Genomic DNA, 23063 nt, shown 5'->3' on the forward strand with positions numbered 1-23063 from the left:
TGAAACTGCAATACAAATAATCATCATAAGAGACAAAGATAGAAGCTCTTAACCTGTACTGTGATTGGAGATAAAGAACAGCTTCAAAATTCCTTTATTGCACTGATCAACACCTGCAAAACATAAGTAGAGAAAGAGTATAAGATATTACTGTTTGATCTCATATAAAAACGATATATATATATTCAAACTTTCATATACAAAACCAAAGTAATGAAATATCCAAGATACACAACCAAACTATAATCATCAAAACATGTTCTTAACTTATATACACAACCTATATGTAAAATGGTGGAGAAGCTTTGCTCGGATACAGAAAATGAAACTCATATCTCAAACAGACTCATAGCGTGTTTTACGAGCTTTTTAACAAGAAACTCAATTGGATTTGGTATGTCAATCAACCAGAGTCTGGCCTCAAAAGAAAACAATTTTCAATCACTCTTGTATCTCTTAATACTGACCAAGAATGTGTATTTCGACTAAACTAAAAAGTAAACCTTAAATTATACAGATTGAACAACTGGAGAAGGAAATAAGGGAAGTAACGCAAGTTCTTTCTGACAAAAAAGAACAAGAAACAGCAATGCTTGTTTGAACGGATCTTAAACAAATGTTCTAAAATCAGATACATAACCAAAATTTTGTTCTTTCATTGCAAATGTTAACATACTAAGCTAAAACGAAATCGTAGAGACTTATAATGACCAAATCAAAACACATAAACAGATCTGAGCAAACACATAAACACATAAACAGACTTGAGCTAAACATGTTTGAGCAAACACATAAACACATAAACAAATCTCTTGCATGTCATAAAAAACCCGTTTATTGTTCCAATTTCATCAGGAAATCGAAACACATAACAGATTTGAGCTCCAATTGAAGATTTAAGGGTTTCGAAAACTGGGTAAAGTGAAAGAGAGAGAGAGTCAGATAAAATCACCTTCAATTGGATCAGCTCTTCTGAGATTAGATCCGGCGGTGTTTCAGAAAGCGGCGACGGCGAGAGATTCCGCCGGAATTGGCGACGGCCGGCGATAGATTTGGAGATTTGAAGGTTTACGGGTTTCGTCTCTCTAAGTGTTAAGAGAAGAAGAGAGTCGCGACAAAATGTTAAGAGAAGAAGAAAGTTTTTGCGTTTTAGTAAATTTGGCTAAGTGTTTGGCGGTATAAGTGATTTTACTTCCCGCTTATTGAAACTCTATTATAGCGTTTATCAAATGCTATCATATGGTAAGCAAATTACAAACTCATCTTAGATAGCAAATGTGAAAATCGTGCTATTATTAGCTGCTATGAATGTACAGTTTTTTTGTAGTGAAGCTTTGGGATCTCCTGAGTCGAGAATCTGAGCGATTGCAGGGTATTGATGAGCAAGTTGATGGACTAAAGCGTCAGCTGGGAAGGTTACAGTCGTTGTTGAAAGATGCAGATGCCAAGAAACATGGAAGTGAAAGGGTGAGGAACTTCTTGGAAGATGTCAAAGACCTTGTTTATGATGCAGAGGATATACTTGAATCCTATGTTCTGAACAAAAGTAGAGCTAAAGAAAAAGGAATCAAGAAGCATGTGAGAAGACTTGCTTGCTTCTTAACGGATCGCCGCAAAGTTGCTTCAGAAATCGAAGGAATCACTAAGAGGATCTCTGAGGTGATTGGGGATATGCAGAGTTTAGGGATACAACAAATCATTGATGGTGGTCGTTCGCTGTCTCTTCAGGACAGACAAAGGGAGCAGAGGGAGATCCGACAAACGTTCGCTAAAAGTCCTGACCACGATCTTGTTGGGGTGGAGCAGAGTGTTGAAGAATTGGTTGGTCATTTGGTGGAGAATGATAAAATTCAAGTGGTTTCTATATCTGGGATGGGCGGTATTGGTAAAAGCACTCTGGCCAGACAAGTTTTTCATCATGACATAGTCCGACGTCATTTTGATGGATTCGCATGGGTCTATGTTTCGCAACAGTTTACTCAGACATATGTTTGGCAGAGGATCCTGCAAGAACTTCGGCCACACGATGGTGAGATATTGCAGATGGACGAATATGCACTCCAGGGTAAACTCTTTCAATTGTTGCAAACCGGTAGATATTTGGTTGTCCTCGATGATGTATGGAAAAAAGAAGACTGGGATCGAATAAAAGCAGTGTTTCCACAGCAAAGAGGTGAGCTCTTATGGTACATATATGAAGCACTTAGTCTTTTTAGTTCATATAAGTGATTGTTAAAAGAAATATATAGAATAAATGCCTTTTTATTCCTTAACATGAGAACACAAATATTTTCTAGGTTGGAAGATGTTGCTTACTTCTCGGAATGAAGGTGTTGGGATACATGTGGATCCAACATGTTTTACTTTTAAAGCAAGAATCCTGAATCCTAATGAAAGTTGGAAGCTCTGTGAGAGAATAGTAAACCAACTCATCTTTCATTGGGCCAGATTTCAATAAGCTAAAGGCTCATACTTGGAAAGTACAGTGTCCACCTAGGATACGTCATTTTTTATGGCAAATCTTAACGGGTTGTGTACCGGTTACAGAGAACTTACGAAAAAGAGGAATTGATTGTGACACTGGTTGTGCCAGATGTGGTGCACTGGAGGAAACAGTCAATCACACACTCTTTCAGTGCCATCCTGCAAGACAGGTTTGGGCACTTTCTCAGATTCCTACGGTTATGGGGACTTTTCCCACAGATTCTAGTTTTGCAAACTTGGATCATTTATTTTGGAGAATACCATCGGAGTTTGATTCTATAGCTTTTCCTTGGATTATTTGGTATATTTGGAAAGCACGGAATGAAAAATTGTTTGAAAATGTGGATAACGATCCGTTAGAGGTTTTACGGTTAGCGGAAAGAGAGGCACAATTGTGGCACTCAGCTCAAGTGGAGCTTCATACTGAAACTCAGGCTTCAGTGGAATTTCCAAATCGGCCTCAAACGAGGGGGGTGTCCCTAGATTCGGATTTTACAGGATACCGTTGTTTTGTGGATGGATCCTGGAAAGACAGCGACAAGTTTTCCGGGATAGGGTGGTTTTGTACACCATCAAACGGTGAGCCATCAACAATGGGAGCTGCCAACCTCCGTAGAAGCCTATCTCCGCTACATGCCGAATTCGAGGCCCTCCTTTGGGCGATGAAGTGTATGATTGGTGCAGATAATCAAGAGGTAGCATTCCTTACAGACTGTTCTGACCTGGTGAAGATGGTGTCTTCCCCAACCGAATGGCCGGCTTTCTCAGTGTATCTGGAGGAATTTCAGAGCGACAAGGAAGAGTTCTCTACCTTCTCTTTATCTTTAATTTCTCGTTGTGCAAATGCAAAAGCGGATAATCTGGCACGAAAAATTCGTACGGAACCGCTTCATATCACTTATGTAAACAACATTCCACAAGAATGGCTCTTTTGAGTACTATTTAATTACAGATGACAAAAAAAAAAAAAAAAAAAAAGAATAGTATTCTCTAGGAGAGATGAAACTGGTACATATCTTATTATATAAATTATATAATGTTTAATTTCACTAACTTTATTTTCCTTAACTAAATAAGATAAACAAATTTTAAGAAAAACATATTTACACATACTAATTTACATGTGTATATTTAAATTATTCCTTACACTTTTATTTTCCTTAACCAAAAAGTAAAATGAACTATATATATACATATTGTTAATTTTTCAAACAAATTTCAACTTTTTTTTTCCTTAACGAATTAGAAAACTAAAAACGTATTTACGTAATTTGACATGTATCAAAAAAGTGTTAGTGGTCATCTAGATTTTCACATGTGTCAAAATTAATTTATTTAGCATGAATATTAACCAACTAGATAACAATATAGTGCGGGACAAAACGATTATTAACCAATTTTAATGTATTGATGATATTGAAGATGTTCGATTTTTATATTATTTAATAAACGGTGGTGTATTAATAATTATCAAGATTAGTGAAATTATCATTTATGTATTAATGTTTATGTTTATCATAACTTATGATATATATCTTGGTATATTAATCAATATACAAAATATTAAGTACTCTTTCTTTTTTTATCAACAGTTTTTAATTAAAAATTCATAAGAGCCATTTCTGAGGAATGTTGTTTACATATGTGATGTGATACGGTTCGGTGCGAACTTTTCACGCCAAATTATCCGCTTTTGCATTTGCACTTCGAGGGATTAAAGATAAAGAGAAACTTGAAAATTCTTTCTTGTCTCTCTTAAGATCTTCTAAATACACTGAGAAGGCCTGCCATTCGTTTGGGGAAGACACCATCTTCACCAAGTCTGAACAATCTGTATAAAAAGCTACTTCTTGGTTGTCGGCTCCAATCATACACTTCATCGCCCAGAGAAGAGCTTACACTTCTGTATGTAGTGGAGAAAAACATTGTCGAATGTTGGCAGCTCCCATAGTTGGCGTCTCTCCATTTGATGATGTACAGAACCACCATGTTCCTGAAAATTTTGTCAGTTTCTTTCCATGATCCATCCACGAAACAACGATATCCGGAGTAGAGAGTATCAAGAGAAATTTCTCTCACTCTCACTCGAGATTCGCAGTTTAAAGAACCATGATTTTCATTAAGAAGCTCTATTGAGCTAACTGCCACGAATGGGCCTCTTTTTCCGCTAAACGTAAAACCTCTAATGGGTCTTTATCCATATTTTCAAAGATCTTTTCATTTTTACCTTTCCAAATATACCAAATTATTCATGGATATGGAGAAGAGTCAACCTCTGAAGGAATTCTCCAAAAAAGGTGTTTTAAATTCGCGTAAATTGAGGCCGTAGGGAAAATTCCCGGAACCATAGGAATCTGAGAAAGTGCCCAAATTTGTCTCGCTGGGTCTCATTCAAAAAATGTATGGTTATTTGATTCTTCTATCGCACCGCATCTGCCACATCATATGTCACAATTTATTCCTCTTCTCCTCAGATTTTCTGTAACCGGTACACAACCCGATAAAATTTGCCACAGAAAATGACGTAACTTAGGCGAACACTGCACCTTCCAAGTATATGCTTTTAGAGATTTAAAATCCAGGCTAAAAAAGGATAAAATTCCTTCCAAATTCTCTAGCCGCGCCGTATGATAACCAGACTTAACTGTTTATTTTCTGGATTTAGTGAAATGCCAACCGAGGGTATCCTCCATAGGTGGCGCACCCAAAGGCAGGGCACTAATCAGCGCGACATCTTCCGGATCAAAGAGCTCTTGCAAGAGATCAATGTTCCAAAAATTTTACCGACTGTCGATAAGATTTTTAACTTTCAAAGATGGGTCAATAATTGAACCATTACTTTTTACTGATCTCGGGAATTGAGTTGGAATCCACGGGTCCTCCCAAACTGAGATGGACGCCCCAAAACCGACTCTTTTAATAAGTCATTTAATAACCAGAGATCTAGCTGACATGGTACTTCTCCAACCATAGGAAGGAGAGTATGATTTTATTGTATCCAGAGGATTGGATTTCCGAAAATACCTTCCTTTGAAAACCTTTGTAAACAGTGAATCGGGATCCGTAATCAAACGCCATAATTGTTTTGCTAATAAAGCCGAATTAAAATCATCTACACTCCGAAATCCCAATCCACCCTCGGATTTACTACTACAGAGCTTATTCCAAGCCATCCAGTGCATTCCCCTCGATTCACCATTTGAACTCCACCAGAATTTAGCGAACACACTTGTAAGTTTAGAAGTGATGGTTTTTGGTAATCTGAAGCAAGACATAACATAAGTTGATAATGCCGCAGCTACCGATTTGATCATCACTTCTTTTCCGCCTTTCGATAAGATTTTTGTCGACCATCCATTTATTCTAGTTTGTAATCTCTCTCTAACAAAGGAGAATATCTTTGTCTTCGAGCGACCTAGACTTTTCGGTAAACTAAGGTAAGTGCCCATACCACCAAGGTTATTAATATTCAAAACCGCTTTTATCTCCGCTTTTATAGAATCATCCACCTTATGGCCAAATTGAATTGATGATTTTGAAAAATTAATTTGTTGCCCCGAAACTGCTTCATATTGCTTTAGAATCCTCAAAATTACCCCGCATTGATCTATATTGGCTTTGCAAAAGAATAAACTATCATCAGCAAATAAAAGATGAGATACCGAAGGACTAGCTGTTGATACTTTTATACCGGTAATCAACTTTTCGTGTTCCGCTTTCCGAATATTCGCAATAAGTACCTCTGTACAAAGGATAAATAAGTAGGGAGATAAAGGATCTCCTTGTCTTAATCCTCTTTCTGGAATTATTAGACCTCTAGGTTGACCATTAAGTAGAACCCTATATTGGACTGTTGTGATACACCACATCATCCACAGAATCCATTTTTCGCAGAAACCCAACTTTCTTAATAATTCTTCAATAAACTTCCATTCGACCCTGTCATATGCCTTACTCATATCGTTTTAATAGCCATATACTTCTCTTTATATGACGGATTAATTCTTAACCCATGGAACATCTCTTGCGATATAAGAATATTGTCTGAGATCAGTCGCCCTTCTACAAAAGTAGATTGGGTTTCCAAAATAAGATTTGGTAGAACCTTCTTCAATCGTTGACATAGTATCTTTGAAATTACTTTATATCCAACATTACAAAGACTCTTAGGTCGTAATTCCGTCATCCGAGTCGGTCGCTCTGTTTTTGGAATAAGACAAATATTAGTCGTGTTTAACCGCTTATCCAAAACTCCATCTTGTAAAAATGAATTAACCATGATAAAAAAATCCGTTTTAATGGTAACCCAAGCTTTCTGGAAAAACAAGGCTGTCATGCCATCTGGCCCTAGTGCCTTCTCCGGGTGTATCATAAATAAGGCCGCTCGCACCTCACATTCAGTCGCATGTGCCGTTAAGAAGTCATTTATCTGATCCGTTATCATCAACCTCTGCTAATGACTCCTCAAAAGCATGAGGATTAGTTGTTGTGAACAAATTCTCAAAATAAGAGACCGTAATATTCTGGATATCTTTATCCTCTGCAAACCATGTCCCATTTTCATCATGTAGCCCGTTGATTCGATTCCTTGCACGTCTCTGTTTTGTGAGAGTATGAAAGAATTTTGAATTATTGTCCCCTAAATTCATCCATAGAGTCCTACTCTTTTGATACCAATACTGTTCTTCATTTCGGTAAGCTTTTTTTAACCGCATTGTTAACTCCGTAATCTCCTCTCGTGTCCTCGTATCATCTCTCTGTGCTACCTCTAATTCATATTTCAGATCTTCTATTGTTTTCCTTCCATAAGGAGATAACTCTTTCCGCCATTGTGAAATAGCTCCCTACAATTAGTCAATTTTTCAACAAATTGTCCATCTCGTAAATCGGGGTCTAAATTCCAACCATTTGATGTTGCCCCTAGTAGCCTTTCTTTTCCAATCCATCTCTTATCAAACCTAAAACTTCGTTTTCCGTGAGGTATCTTATCCGCAATCGTAGCTATTACTGGTGAATGATCCGAAGCTACCATTGGTAGATACTCAATGAAAGAATTACACAATAAATCATGCCAATCTTCATTAGCTAGGGCCCTATCCAATCGACACCATATCGGTTTTTTTATCCCGCCAACACCTCCAAGATAACCAATTTCCGAGATATGGAAATTCCACGAGGCCACAATCATTGGATCATTAAGTAATCCATTTTGTATAGATTTGTATATCTTAATTGCATATTTTAATTGTATTTTTGTTTTAATTAATTGGATCAGTAAATATCTTAATAAATGTTGGATTTTTAATTAAGTGGATTGAGAAGCTCAGTAAGAACGACACATTAGCATGACATTTTTGTTAATCACACATAAAAATAAGGTTATTTTTGAAAAATGCTTCTCCATTAATATATAAGGGATAAACAATGAGTGTCGAGGTTTAAAATAACAATATAATTATTAAACATTAATTAAATTGGATAATAATTAAAAAAATTAACTACTAATCCTAAAAATAGTAATTACTAATCTTAAATTTTATTTTTTTTTTCGATTTTTATAGGTTTCTTAGAATTAGAAATATCGAATATCTACTCTTTATGCTTAATTCATGGTTGGTTCGATTAAAATTTAACATTATAAAATCAACTAAATTTGAAGAAAAAAAACATGTAATGATTAACCCGTGACTACACGGGTCCTAATTAATGTAGTTCAAATATAAAATTAAGACCATGAATCTAATAAATTTTATTTAGCAGCTCACATCTTGAAATGTATTAGCTTGTGATATTGTGCAGAAATAAGGTTTGGTGAAGAAATGGAAGCCATGGGAAAGGAAATGGTCAAACATTGTGGAGGACTACCATTAGCTGTTAAAGTGTTGGGAGGCTTGTTAGTTAATAAACATACAGTTCATGAGTGGAAAAGAGTTTCTGACAATATCGGAGATCAAATCGTAGGAAAATCTTGCTTAAATGACAACAGTCTCAATTCGGTTAACCGAATATTGTCTCTGAGTTATGAAGATTTGCCAACGCATTTAAAGCATTGCTTCCTTTATCTAGCCCATTACCGGGAAGATTCCAAGATATATATGTGGAATTTGTTCAATTACTGGGCTGCAGAAGGAATTTGTTATGGATCAACCATCAGAGATAGTGGAGAAGACTACCTAGAAGAGCTAGTGAGGAGAAATTTGGTTACTGCTGAAAAAGACAAATTGAGATGGAGATTAGAATATTGACATGATGAGAGAAGTATGTTTATCTAAAGCCAAAGAAGAGAACTTCCTACAAATTATCAAAGTCCCTACTTCCACCTCTACCATCAATGCTCAATCTCCTAGTAGATCTCGCAGACTCACCATACGTAGTGGTAAAGCCTTTCATATACTGGGACACAAAAACAATAAAAAAGTCAGATCTCTTATAGTTTTGGGACTCGAGGAAGACTTTTGGATACAGTCAGCTTCAGTCTTCCAAAATTTACCATTGCTCAGGGTGTTGGATCTTACTGAGGTGAAGTTTAAAGGAGGGAAGTTACCTTCTAGTATTGGAGGGCTTATCCACTTGAGATTCTTGAGCTTAGACGATGCTGGGGTATCTCAGCTACCTTCTTCTATGCGGAATTTAAAGCTTCTCCTCTATTTAGACTTAAGTGTTGCTGCCGAGGAACCAGTTCATGTGCCAAATGTTTTGAAAGAGATGCTAGAGTTGAGGAACCTTGTCCTACCTCATAAGATGCATGATAAAACCAAGTTGGAATTGGGTGATCTAGTGAACCTGGTGCACTTGTGGTATTTCTCAACGCAACACAGTAGTGTGACAGACCTCCTCCGTATGACCAAGCTCAGGTATCTCTCTGTATCTTTGAGCGAAAGGTGTACTTTTGAAACCCTATCGTCATCTCTCCGTAAATTGCGTAACCTCGAGACGCTTTATTTGGATTTTCGGTACAAAACCTATACGGTTGATTATGTGGGAGAGTTGGATCTGGATTTTATTCATCTAAAAGAGTTAGGATTGAGAGGACGTATGTCAAAGATTCCTGATCAACATCAATTCCCTCCCCACCTTGAACACATATCTCTATTTGATTGCCGCATGGAGGAGGATCCAATGCCAATTCTAGAAAAGTTGCTTCATTTGAAGTCGGTTAAATTAGGATCTGACGCTTTCGTTGGGAGGAAAATGTTGTGCTCAAAAGGTGGATTTCCTCAATTACGTGCTCTAGAAATAAATGAAGAATCAGAGTTGGAAGAGTGGATAGTGGAAGAAGGGTCGATGCCATGTCTTTGTACTTTAAATATAGATGATTGCAAAAAGTTGAAGGAACTTCCTGATGGACTCAAGTACATAACATCCTTAAAGGAACTGAAGATTAAAAGAATGAAGAGGGAGTGGAAGGAGAAATTGGTACCAGGTACACATTCCCGATGTTCAATTTATCAACTGTGACGATGAATAAGGAGAATAACCAGTAGCAGGTAAAAATAAAAATGGTATAATGTTCACTTTGTTCATTTGTTGGTTTTGCATCCTATTTGGATTCGTGTGAAAGTCATGTGGATAGTCTCCACTATCATCTCTGAAATAGATGCAGGAAAGAAAAAGAAGCTAGCTTTGAAAGATTCATCTGCTGATTAACAGGTTTTCGCGAAGAATCTTTGGAATTGCTTATGAAGAATACAGATTCTGAAGTACTACGGATTACGTTGCCAGTCTTGGAGCATCGTTATTTTGTGGCTCAGAACTATATTATAGAAAATAATGCTTTTATTGATGTTTGTTTTCGATGTGGATGTATGGAACATGCTTGAGAACTCTTTCACAAAATGGAGAAACGAACCTTGGTTTTACTGTAAAAAAGTAAAAACTGGATATTTTATGTTAATAAGAATTGTTGTTTTGTTTTATCGTTTGTGATTTAACACAGTTAGCTTTTGTAAGCTCTATTTACACCATGAAATGTTGTCTGATTTTATTGAACATTTAGACTTAAGTTTTGTTGTTTTGCACCTCTTTGTACTGTGTATAAGCATAGGCAAGACATGGTTGAAGACGAGCAAAACTGATGTACAATAAACAGGAATAATCTCATTTCCAAAACTTCTGGCAAAGCATTATATTTTCTCAGGGGAACAAAAACACAGACAAGCTTGGTCGAAACTTTAAGATTCCTTGGTCGAAACTTTACGGGTTTGTAGCAAGTTTGTTGAAGGCGGCGTGAACTCTCTCCTCCGTGAACAGTCTATGGTTTTCATAGAAATCCAATATCTCCATTGCAATATTCTTCACCTGCCAATATGTTCACAATATACTGATGAATCATTGCATAAGACTTACAATATGTTCGGAGAGAATTAAAAGGACGACAACAATGCATAAGACTTATACAATGTTCATGTCGAGAAAAAGCTCTTCAAACCAAGTCCTTATGTCTTTCTCTTTGTGTACAGAAGCAATGTAAATGCAAGCGAGTGTGATGAGAAACGGCGGATGTATAAGGATGAGGTCCATTCTGTATGTGTCGTTAACAAGACCCCTATAGTTTCCACACAAAACTTACGCATCAAGAGAACATTTACTTTACGCTTGCAAATCAAAACCTGTTTAGCTCTCTTCCAATTTGAGATTTGTCAGGTGCTGGTAAACTGTTATCCAATTAACTTCTTGATTACAAGAACACTTCATCCCCAAGACTAATAAAGGACAAAGTTTTGGAAACTTACCAAGTTAAATGGGTCATACTTGTGTCATAAATTTCAGAATCCTGAGAGAACCTGTAAGTAAATCAAGAAGAGTAAGCAAAACAAAATGCATAGTATAGTCGCAAAAAGATTTTGATGACGATACGTAAGATCCTAAGCAAACGACTTACTCAGGAAGAGATCGGTATGGGTGGAATACAACAAGATAGAAGTTCAATGCTTCCAAGATCTTCATCTCCATTTCCAGAATATCTTTAATCTCATATCTGAACTTTTCATCAACATCTAATCAGAGTGAAGCATCCAATCTCATCAGAAAGACAGAAACTCAAACAATGCAGAGAAATCACATTGCATACCTGATTTTTAGTATAAAGACAAGGGAACTATTCATATTAAATTCCAGGTTACAACAGATATAGAGCTAATAAGTTCCACAGAACCAACAAAGAGTAATGGAAGAAAAGTAAATGCAATATCTGAATTTAGCAAAAATTGCAAGGAAAAACAACCTTTGCCTCACTTTAATGTGCTGAAACACCAGTAAACTCAAACACTTTCTTTGATCAATCACTGATAATTTCAAACCAGTTGCTAAAGAGTCAAAAAAATTTGCTCAATTAAACAGAAAATATTCGAAGAATTGAGAAGAAAAGGCTTTCGTACGATTAGACATGTGGAACTTGATGAGCTTGAATTCATCAATTGAGATTCCACGTTCTTTATCAAGATCATGAACTACATCCAAACAAAATAATCCAGAAATTGAAACTGAAAGTTGCGTAGAAGAAGAAGAAGAAGTGAATTTTGATGGGTAAAGGTGAAAAGAATGTTTTTACTAGTGAGACGAATTCCAGAAATCGGCAGCCATGTATGTTTTCCGGTAGACAGTCGAGATTTTGAGAAGATAGAGAAGGAAGAGAAGCTTTTTGCTCAACAGTTTTTTACATTTAAGGTGTTCGGCCCATTTTCGGCCCAATAGTCATAGCCTTTTATATTCATCAGAACATGTCATTTGTTAGTCGTTAATATTTTTTTGAGAAAAAAAACTATAAAAGTCGAACAACTTTGATGATTTTTGAAGGTTTCTCACCTAAAAAATATTTCTTGTAACTCTGAATACAAGTTTCATGGAGTGTGGCGCATCATAAATATTTTTTTCGGAATAAAACTTGAAGTCCGTACATAGAATGTCAAAATTTAAGCAAGAAAATAAACTTCAAAAGCTCCAAATGTTAAGTACGTAAATATATTATAAAGTGGTTGCACATGTCAATTCTTCGGATTATAAACAATTTCAAAAAGACTGATACTCTTATCTTCATTTCCCAAAAGAGATGACTCAACGAAAAAGATAACCCAACAAAACTATAAACCAATATTAATTTCGCCTACCACAAATATAATGACTTTTATCTCTACTAAGACCATATACATAGCTGATATATTTAGAGTATCAAGAGTATATAAATAATTTTTTAATAGATTAGACAATACATTTGGGTATGATACTGACCTTATTAGTATCAGTACAGTGATACTTCTGATACCCAGTATCGAGTGACGTGGCGGCTCCTGATTCGTGCTGGTAAACGCGTTTTTCCCTAAAAAAAAAAAAACATTCTCGTCTTCTCGATTTTTCCCGATTATTTTTATCATCATGATTTTTTATATATTTTTTTGAATTTTATGTTTTTTTTGCTTAAGTATATTCTACGTTTTTTTATTGTAATATTACCTTTTGTAATCTTATGTTTTATATTTATTTTTGATTTTGCAAATAATTTTTTTTTTTATAATACTTAAACCGGTTTCACCAATAGAAATATATTTAGTACGAGTATCATAAAAAATCTCAAATAATAAACAAACATTATAAATAATACTAAAAATTTATTAATGATACTTTATAAGTATCACCTATGTGAACTCATGACAAAAAAAAAAAAGTCCAATACTTTTTCCTCGTTTTAGAATGATTTACCAACTTCAATTTTTTTCCACTCTTTAGTAGAATGATCGAATTTCTCACACAGAAGCAATTCGGCGAGGGTAGATTGGTTTTTACACTAAACTAGATCCGGACCCGCACGTACGTGCGGGGTTTTTGGTAACATATGTTTTTGAGTATAAAACTTATGTCAATTAGGTTTTGAATGTGTGTATCAATTTGAATTTTGTATGACTATTTAAAATAGATTTATGTAACAAATTACAGGATTGAATATATTAGTATTGGGAACAAATCAAATCGCTCGAGAAATATGTATTTCGGTATATTTTTGTATTAAAATATAGATGGGTAATACAACACATTACTGTGTTTATTTTATTGTTTTTGTAACATAATTAGTGTGTTTAGTACTTGGTCTAGTAAGGTAAATTTATTAAATCTATACTATAATTGACAAATGTTTAAAATGAATTCATTATTTGTCACTAACATGGTCAATATTGAGTTTTATTCCTTGGGCCACAGAACCAATAATATTTGTAATGGGCCGTAATCAATCCAAAACTTTGTCGTAAACAGTATCTCAATTATGTTTTTTATTATCTGGACAGATAATGTTTTTGTTCTTGAGTCTTTGTCTGAAACGGAAAAAAAATTCCAATCAACGAAAATCATCTTTGTCGGTCAATTTACGAATCTGAATCGAAATCCATACTAAATCGACTTCCTTCGTCTTCGATTATACATCGTGATTCGCAAATTATTAGATCTAAAAAGAGGTAAGCTTTTCTTTTTTTTGATTTTTGTTTCTACGTTTTTAGAATCGGTCGATTGAGTTTCTACCATTGATTTTTTTGTGTTTCATAATAGATATTATTCAAAGATTGTTAATAACCCATAGAAATTTGATTAAATATTACCCTTTTCATATTTAATTGCTTGCAACTGAATCATATTTTGTTTCGTTTAGTTTAAACATGTTAGTTAGTGAATCAATCTATTTCATCAAATTTCTAGTGTTAAGAGACTAAATCTAATCAATTTCAGTATATCTTGAAACCTGTGAATCTATATACCTATTTTTGTTTTTATAATTGTTTCAGATGATTACAAATATTTTGATGGATTCTCAAAAGAAGAAGAACCACGAAGATAAGTTTTTTTTTATTAAGATTATTATATAACGTGAGCACTTTATTTCAATAAGCTCCTGCTTCATTATTCTTTAGATCAATCTTATATTCATGATACAAAGCTCAATATGTCTGCAGGCCAAGTATCATTTTGCACCTCTAATTCTTATGGAGCAGAACAGTAACAGTTCAATTTGAAGCATTCTTGAAAGCTAATTTGGTACAATCCTTTTAAAAATGGCAATGTTTCTTAGTCTTTACAATGATTTATATGTTTGTACTAATGTAAAATCGATAACTGTTAAAAATCTGCAGACCAAGAATCTTTTGCGACTTGGAATCTGAAGGAGAAAAGAGATTTGGTGTTGTATTTGGAGGTTTTCAGAGATCTAAATTTAAAAGGTTAGTAAGATATTAAACATAACATTTTTGATTAGGTGATAACAATATAGACCTACTCTATTGATTTTCAAATTAGATTAAATACTTATAAATTAAATATATCAAATTTGTACATAGTAATTTGGTTGCTTGTTATGTTGTTGGTGGTTTATTCTGTATTTGTTTGTTAATAGAAGTAGTAAGTTCAAACTCAAATCTTTTGGTAGCTTTGTTGATGACATCGTGAGTTTGTCATCTCACCTAAACTCACGACCTGACCAATAGCATCTGTAAAAATATGAAATGGTGTTAGTTTGCTATTTTTTTTGCTTTAAACATTATATACATAAATAGGAGGAATGGAAAATACCAATCAAAATGTTTTCATTCAATTAACATTCAGAATGTCTGGAAAGTTAGCAAAATCAAAGTAAAACTCCTCAGAAATTGAAGGAATACGACTTATAACAGTCGTATTCATGAGGGACATCTTGAATGGAAGTCTGGTTGCCCGGTACTTTCCAATAGATTTTGCAACTGTAAAATTTTCCACAGTTCTCCACTCTCCAGTTGTGATGAGCCTTTGAAACTTGTTGACTTGTTGTTTCTTGACAGTCGCATGAATCAAGGTACCTTGTATTTAGCAAAGAAAGAGTATGAACACATAATAATTACAGAAGAAAATATCTACTATTAGTAAAAAGATTCTTACACATGTATCAGCAAGAATCATCTCGACAGTTTCTCCGGAGTATTGGATGTATTGAGTCCACGAATGGACGATTTTCACTTGAATCTTCCATTGAGTTTTGAAAGATTTAATTGCGTTAAGTTCGGTGATGAGATGAGCCATTGTTTTAGAGGTATAGAGGTGGTTTGGTAGCTTATTGAGTATTGAGAATATCGTTGAAGATCTATATATATAAGAGATAGAACGTCTAGGGTTAGTCCTATTAGATAGGAATAATATCTTTGCAAATCAATCATTTGAATAGATATTTTAGGTATATTCTTGATTGAAGATGTTTTGAATATATTTTTTTTGATTTAGTTTAGATTTTTTGGTAACTATAGATGACTTAAATTTGTTATGACATTGATTTGAATTCGAAATTAAAGAGATATGATTGTTTAGGTATTATCTTGACTTATTTGTTATTGTAATTATGTTTAGATTATCAAATGGCAACTGTGAGGATCAATACAAATCGTGACGCTCAATCCAAATCAACCGTGAGGATCAGTTTGAGGAAAATCAACCGTGAGGATCACTTTTAGGAATGGCCGGGTCAAGTGTTACGATCCGCATGTTTATCCGAAAGCTAGCCCATCAGGCTCTAAAAATAACCGATCCAATAGCCCATGATCCATGGATCTTTCTCTACCAAATTATTATTTTAGCCTTCCACGTGTTTTAAATTTTAGTCTTAGATTGAAAAAATTCTAATGGCATTCATTGTAATTTTTTATACTTTATAAGGTTATTTAAATTAGAATGATTCCCAATTAATAGTATAGATTGGTAGAGAACAATTTTGGTATTAGTTACTCTAATGATCAATGCAGTGAAGGTGTTCAATGAAATGCTTAAGAGAGACTTTAGGGAAATTTACTTTCACCTGAAGTGTGTTAGATATAAGGGTTTAGTGCTTTTTCATCATGATCCCCAAAGAACAGAAATCACAAAGAATCTAAAGCTGTTGAATCAAGGATACACTGTGACGTCTTTTGATAAGCATGTTGCCCTTTCCTCTCTCAAAGGCTCTCTCTTCCCGCTGAAACGGTAACCTATAATCCCTTTGGATGCTTAAGCATTATTAGTAGGCTAAGAATGAGTAAGGTGTCTGAATGTTTTTACTCTCCATTTTCGAATGATAAATTTGTTACGGTGTCTATTATATGCTCGGGGAATCTTGATGAGAATTTGGTTACATTCAGGTCAAGCTACATTTTTGTACAAGGTTTTTGGTGCCCCTCTTGAAAATTTATTCTTCGAAGTTAACAAGCTAAATATATGACGTGTTGTGTTTACTCTCAAATGATAAATTTGTTACAGTGTATGTATATGCTCGTGGAATCCTGATGAAAAATTGGTTACATTCACAGTTCAAGTTACATTTTATTTACAAACACTAGGTTTCAGGCTATGTCTTCTGATTACAATTCTCTAATAGTTTCAATGGTGCAAGGTTTTGTATGCCCCTCTTGAAAATTTAGCCTCTGAAGTTAACAAGCTGTATATGTGACATGTTTGCAGAGTTCAAGCATATATCAGTGTGAATGAGCTGGAGTCAACGGTGGTTGTGATAATAGTTCAAGCATCTAATTTAATACTCTGCCCTATCAAATATCTTTGATTAATCAAAACGAATAATTAGAGGTGGCAATAGATTATAAATTCATAATATATATTATTGTTGAGAACCCCTCCGTCAATAGATTGGTAGCTACATAGTTGACTTGGATTAAACTTTTAGCTGATTTTAGATCTATTTTTCCTTTGGCGTTCTTGTATTGGTTCATCGTATGTGATTGACGACGAGTAGTTGTTATGGCTGAAGCATTTGTGTCGTTTGGAGTTGAGAAGCTTTGGGATCTCCTGAGTCGAGAATCTGAGCGATTGCAGGGTATTGATGAGCAAGTTGATGGACTAAAGCGTCAGCTGGGAAGGTTACAGTCGTTGTTGAAAGATGCAGATGCCAAGAAACATGGAAGTGAAAGGGTGAGAAACTTCTTGGAAGATGTCACAGACCTTGTTTATGATGCTGAGGATATACTTGAATCCTATGTTCTGAACAAAAGTAGAGGAAAAGAAAAAGGGATCAAGAAGCATGTGAGAAGACTTGCTTGCTTCTTAACGGATCGCCGCAAAGTTGCTTCAGATATCGAAGGAATCACTAAGAGGATCTCTGAGGTGATTGGGGATATGCAGAGTTTAGGGATACAACAGGTCATTGATGGTGGTCGTTCGATGTCTCTTCAGGACAGACAAAGGGAGCAGAGGGAGATCCGACAAACCTACGCTAAGAGTCCTGAACACGATCTTGTTGGGGTGGAGCAGAGTGTTGAAGAATTGGTTGGTCATTTGGTGGAGAATGATAAACATCAAGTGGTTTCTATATCTGGGATGGGCGGTATTGGTAAAACGACTTTGGCCAGACAAGTTTTTCATCATGACATTGTCCGACGTCATTTTGATGGATTCGCATGGGTCTGTGTTTCGCAACAGTTTACGCAGAAAGATGTTTGGCAGAGGATCTTGCAAGAACTTCAGCCACACGATGGTGAAATTTTGCAGATGGACGAATATGCACTTCAGCGTAAACTCTTTCAGTTGTTGGAAACCGGTAGATATTTGGTTGTCCTCGACGATGTATGGAAAAAAGAAGACTGGGATCGAATAAAAGCAGTGTTTCCGCAGCAAAGAGGTGAGCTCTTATGGTACATATATGAAGCACTTAGTCTTTTTAGTTCATATAAGTGATTGTTAAAAGAAATATATAGAATAAATGCATTTTTATTCCTTAACATGAGAACACAAATATATTCCAGGTTGGAAGATGCTGCTTACTTCTCGGAATGAAGGTGTTGGGATACATGCTGATCCAACATGTTTTACTTTTAAAGCAAAAATCCTGAATCCTGATGAAAGTTGGAAGCTCTTTGAGAGAATAGTATTCGCTAGGAGAGATGAAACTGGTACATATCTTATTATATAATGTTTAGTTTCACTAACTTTATTTCCCTTAACTAAATAAGATAAACAAATTTTAAGAAAAACATATTTGCACATACTAATTATCATGTGTATATTTAAACTATTCCTTAAACTTTTCTTTTCCTTAACCAAAAAGCAAAATTAAAAAAAAAATATATATATATATATATATATATATATATATATATACATATTGGTAATTTTTCAAACAAATTTCAACTTTTTTTCCCTTAACGAATGAGAAAAACTAACTAAAAAACGTATTTACGTATTTTGACATGTATCAAAAAAAGTAATTACTAATCTTAATTTTTTTTTTTTTCTTTCGATTTTTTAGAAAAATCGAATATCTACTCTTTATGATTAACTAGATATGGACCCGTGCGTTGCACGGGTTACCAGTCGAGATTATCATTCTTAATATTTTTATTTTAGTTTTGTAAGCTTAACTAAAATTCTATAAACATATATATTTTAAAAAATGCAGCATAATTATTTCTAAATATAGATTTATTAGCATAATTTGCAATATAAAACATTCTTTATAGTTATGTTATACTATTTATTAAATCATATAATATAAATATTGGCCTATTTATAAAATTATATAATTTTTTGCTTATTATAAGTTATAAAGTCATAAATGTTCATATGTTGTATTATTGAATTTAATAAGTTATTTATATCCATCAGAAGAGTGTGTTACATAAACATATAGTTACGTAAACATATAGTCTGAGTTACGTAAATATAGATTTTTTTAAAAAAAACATTTGACGTCATAATAAAATTGTGACAATAAAAAAAATATATATATATATATATATATATATATATATATATATATATATATATATATATATATATGAAACCGTCTATATCCATGTCATATAAATTTACTTTATAAATATGAAATATCCTCAACAGAAAAAAAAACAATCTTATAAGGAATTACAAAATACACACTAAATAATTTAAGACTAAAAAAAAAAAAAAAAAACAACATCAGGCTAAACATTATCTATTTGCAACATGACTTTTATCATTTTAGGCCCATATTACCAATTTCTTTGTTTTTTCTTCTTTCTAATTCTCAAAAATCTATATATCTTTCATTAGATTTTTCTTATTTTTGGTCGAACTCCTCTTTCTTTATCTTTCTCTCCCTCTCATCGGATTTCTTCACCACAATAGTTTTATTTATTTATTTATTCTCTATCTCCATTTCTCGTATTCGTCGGACATCACTATCGAGTCTCACTACTCTGACCCACTACCACAACTGAATCTCACTACTATCACAATCACCACCACCATCAATACCGAATCTTGCTAATTCTGACTCACCACTTTTATCAATATTTACCGCCACCACCACCACCACCATCAACACCAACACCACCGTTATCGCCTCTTATCCTCTTTCCCCAACTTCTCTTATTACTCCACCTTCTTTATCTCCTCCGACATTAGACCAAACCTCTCCGACAATAACTCTAGTCTATGTCTATCGTCGTTCATAATTATTAATTTGCCTTAATTGTCATATATTCATTAGATCTGAATATCACATGCTATTTTTAGAAAAACATCGTGATTGAAAGTATTTTTTTATAATTGATATTATATAACATCGTTAAGAAATTAGTTTGCTTGATGAGAAAATATGAGATAATCTATTTGTTTATATAAATGTGACTATTTACTATCTTTTTCTTATAGGATTAATAACTGATTGTATAATTTTCTTAATTTTTTTCTAATTTTAAATCTTTTTCTTGTTAAGTTAGTAACTTATAAATAAAACGTTTAGCATAATTTTATAATTTCGATTTTTATGGATATATACATATAATTTCTTTATATATATGTATAGGTTTCTTATTATAATCTTTTTATATGTTTAAAACTGTTTAAATTTATCATTTTTTATAATTATTTTTTAAAAACAAAATTTTTGTTTGCTAGATGGAAAAAACTCTTATGAAAATATATGTACAATTTCCTTATAATTAGCTTTTTACTTTTTTTTTAAAAGGAAAATTTTATTTGACACATGTCAAAATCTCAGATCGAAAAAGTTCATACGTGTCACGATCTCTTGAGTTATTAACTTTGAAAACCATACTTTAGATAATAAGATTCATGGTTGGTTCAATTAAAATTTAACATTATAAAATCTCAGATCGAAAAAGTTCATACGTGTCACGATCTCTTGAGTTATTAACTTTGAAAACCATACTTTATATAATAAGATTCATGGTTGGTTCAATTAAAATTTAACAATTTAAAATCAACTAAATTTGTAAAAAAAAAATGTATTGATTAAGGGTCCTAATTAATCTAGTTCAAATGTAAAATTAGTCCAATAATCTAATAAATTTTATTTAGCAGCTCACATCTTGAAATGTATTAGCTTGTGATATTGTGCAGAAGTAAGGCTTGGTGAAGAAATGGAAGCCATGGGAAAGGAAATGGTCAAACATTGTGGAGGACTACCATTAGCTGTTAAAGTGTTGGGAGGCTTGTTAGTTAATAAACATACAGTTCATGAGTGGAAAAGAGTTTCTGACAATATCGGAGATCAAATCGTAGGAAAATTGTGCTTAGATGACAACAGTCTCAATTCGGTTAACCGAATATTGTCTCTGAGTTATGAAGATTTGCCAACGCATTTAAAGCATTGCTTCCTTTATCTAGCCCATTACCCCGAAGATTACAAGATATATATGTGGAATTTGTTCAATTACTGGGCTGCAGAAGGAATTTGTTATGGATCAACCATCAGACATAGTGGAGAAGACTACCTACAAGAGCTAGTGAGGAGAAATTTGGTTATTGCTGAAAAAAACAATTTGAGTTGGAGATTTGAATATTGTCAAATGCATGACATGATGAGAGAAGTATGTTTATCAAAAGCCAAAGAAGAGAACTTCCTACAAATTATCAAAGTCCCTACTTCCACCTCTAGCATCAATGCTCAATCTCCTAGTAGATCTCGCAGACTCACCATACGTAGTGGTAAAGCCTTTCATATACTGGGACACAAAAACAATAAAAAAGTCAGATCTCTTATAGTTTTGGGACTCGAGGAAGACTTTTGGATACAGTCAGCTTCAGTCTTCCAAAATTTACCATTTCTCAGGGTGTTGGATCTTTCTGAGGTGAAATTTAAAGGAGGGAAGTTACCTTCTAGTATTGGAGGGCTCATCCACTTGAGATTCTTGAGCTTATACGATGCTGGGGTATCTCATCTACCTTCTTCTATGCGGAATTTAAAGCTTCTCCTCTATTTAGACTTAAGTGTTGCTATTGGGGAACCAGTTCATGTGCCAAATGTTTTGAAAGAGATGCTAGAGTTGAGGAACCTTGTCCTACCTCATAAGATGCATGATAAAACCAAGTTGGAATTGGGTGATCTAGTGAACCTAGAGCACTTGTGGTTTTTCTCAACGCAACACAGTAGTGTGACAGACCTCCTCCGTATGACCAAGCTCAGGTCTCTCTCTGTATCTTTGAGCGAAAGGTGTACTTTTAAAACCCTATCGTCATCTCTCCGTGAATTGCGAAACCTCGAGACGCTTCATTTCTTTTCTACGAGCAAAACCATTATGGTTGATTATGTGGGAAAGTTCGATCTGGATTTTGTTCATCTAAAAGAGTTAGGATTGGCAGTACGTATGTCAAAGATTCCTGATCAACATCAATTCCCTCCCCACCTTGAACACATATCTCTATTTCTTTGCCGCATTGAGGAGGATCCAATGCCGATTCTAGAAAAGTTGCTTCATTTGAAGTCGGTTAAATTAGGATCTGACGCTTTCGTTGGGAGGAAAATGTTGTGCTCAAAAGGTGGATTTCCTCAATTACGTGCTCTAGAAATATATGAAGAATTAGAGTTGGAAGAGTGGATAGTGGAAGAAGGGTCGATGCCATGTCTTCGTACTTTAAATATACTTGATTGCAAAAAGTTGAAGGAACTTCCTGATGGACTCAAGTACATGACATCCTTAAAGGAACTGAAGATTAGAGGAATGAAGAGGGAGTGGAATGAGAAATTGATACCAGGTGGAGAAGATTACTACAAAGTCCAACACATTCCCGATGTTCAATTTATCAACTGTGACGATGAATAAGGAATAACCAGTAGCAGGTAAAAATAAAAATGGTATAATGTTCACTTTGTTCATTTGTTGGTTTTGCATCCTATTTGGATTCGTGTGAAAGTCATTTGGACAGTCTCCACTATTATACATTGTCTAACATCTATCATCTCTGAAATAGATGCAGGAAAGAAAAAGAAGCTAGCTTTGAAAGATTCATCTGCTGATCAACAGGTTTTCGCGAAGAATCTCTGGAATTGCTTATGAAGAATACAGATTCTGAAGTACTACGGATTACGTTGCCAGTCTTGGAGCATCGTTATGTTGTGGCTCAGAACTATATTAGAGAAAATAATGCTTTTATTGATGTTTGTTTTCGATGTGGATGTATGGAACATGCTTGAGAACTCTTTCACAAAATGGAGAAACGAACCTTGGTTTTACTGTAAAAAGTAAAAACTGGATATTTTATGTTAATAAGAATTGTGTTTTGTTTTCTCGTTTGTGATTTAACACAATTGCTTTTATTTAACATTTAGGCTTAAGTTTTGTTAGCTTTGCACCTCTTTTACTGTGTCT

The 23063-nt window shown here is 34.2% G+C and overlaps 3 protein-coding genes and 1 pseudogene across 9 annotated transcripts; 3 read left to right on the top strand and 1 right to left on the bottom strand.

Annotated features, from left to right (window-relative positions):
• Window positions 1–8293: 8293 nt before the first annotated feature.
• Window positions 8294–10398, top strand: LOC9299987 (annotated as a pseudogene). Its single transcript, XR_002334240.1, has 2 exons — window positions 8294–9971; window positions 10082–10398. The product of XR_002334240.1 is annotated as a probable disease resistance RPP8-like protein 4 (transcript).
• A 141-nt stretch (window positions 10399–10539) lies between these two features.
• Window positions 10540–12219, bottom strand: LOC9299988 (cyclin-C1-2). 4 transcript variants are annotated; one of them, XM_021009950.1, is made up of 8 exons: window positions 12035–12219; window positions 11862–11933; window positions 11708–11768; window positions 11555–11581; window positions 11366–11461; window positions 11217–11267; window positions 10882–11029; window positions 10540–10782 (listed from the first exon to the last, which is right to left on the bottom strand). In XM_021009950.1, the coding sequence occupies exons 2-8, from the start codon at window positions 11869–11871 to the stop codon at window positions 10678–10680; spliced, it is 498 nt and encodes a 165-aa protein (XP_020865609.1). In that variant the 5' UTR covers window positions 11872–11933; window positions 12035–12219; the 3' UTR covers window positions 10540–10677. The 4 variants fall into 4 exon arrangements, with proteins under 4 accessions (XP_020865609.1, XP_020865603.1, XP_002865654.2 ...); XM_021009944.1 differs by having other exon boundaries at window positions 11862–12219; XM_002865608.2 differs by lacking the exon at window positions 11555–11581 and having other exon boundaries at window positions 11862–12218.
• A 1280-nt stretch (window positions 12220–13499) lies between these two features.
• Window positions 13500–17051, top strand: LOC110224176. Its single transcript, XM_021009963.1, has 4 exons — window positions 13500–13928; window positions 14253–14502; window positions 14598–14684; window positions 15838–17051. Exon 4 carries the CDS (start codon window positions 16217–16219, stop codon window positions 16448–16450), a length of 234 nt encoding a protein of 77 aa, XP_020865622.1. The 5' UTR covers window positions 13500–13928; window positions 14253–14502; window positions 14598–14684; window positions 15838–16216; the 3' UTR covers window positions 16451–17051.
• Window positions 17052–17131: 80 nt separating this feature from the next.
• On the top strand, window positions 17132–22984 carry LOC9301729 (disease resistance protein RPP8). Of its 3 annotated transcripts, none has more exons than XM_021036095.1 (4): window positions 17132–18091; window positions 18216–18362; window positions 20815–22549; window positions 22666–22984. In XM_021036095.1, exons 1-3 carry the CDS (start codon window positions 17215–17217, stop codon window positions 22515–22517), a joined length of 2727 nt encoding a protein of 908 aa, XP_020891754.1. In that variant the 5' UTR covers window positions 17132–17214; the 3' UTR covers window positions 22518–22549; window positions 22666–22984. The 3 variants fall into 3 exon arrangements, with proteins under 3 accessions (XP_020891754.1, XP_020891756.1, XP_020891747.1); XM_021036097.1 differs by having other exon boundaries at window positions 20815–22534; window positions 22719–22984; XM_021036088.1 differs by having other exon boundaries at window positions 17133–18091; window positions 20815–22534.
• Window positions 22985–23063: the final 79 nt, after the last annotated feature.

The sequence above is a fragment of the Arabidopsis lyrata genome (assembly GCF_000004255.2).
Source record: "Arabidopsis lyrata subsp. lyrata unplaced genomic scaffold ARALYscaffold_8, whole genome shotgun sequence".
NCBI lineage: Eukaryota > Viridiplantae > Streptophyta > Magnoliopsida > Brassicales > Brassicaceae > Arabidopsis > Arabidopsis lyrata.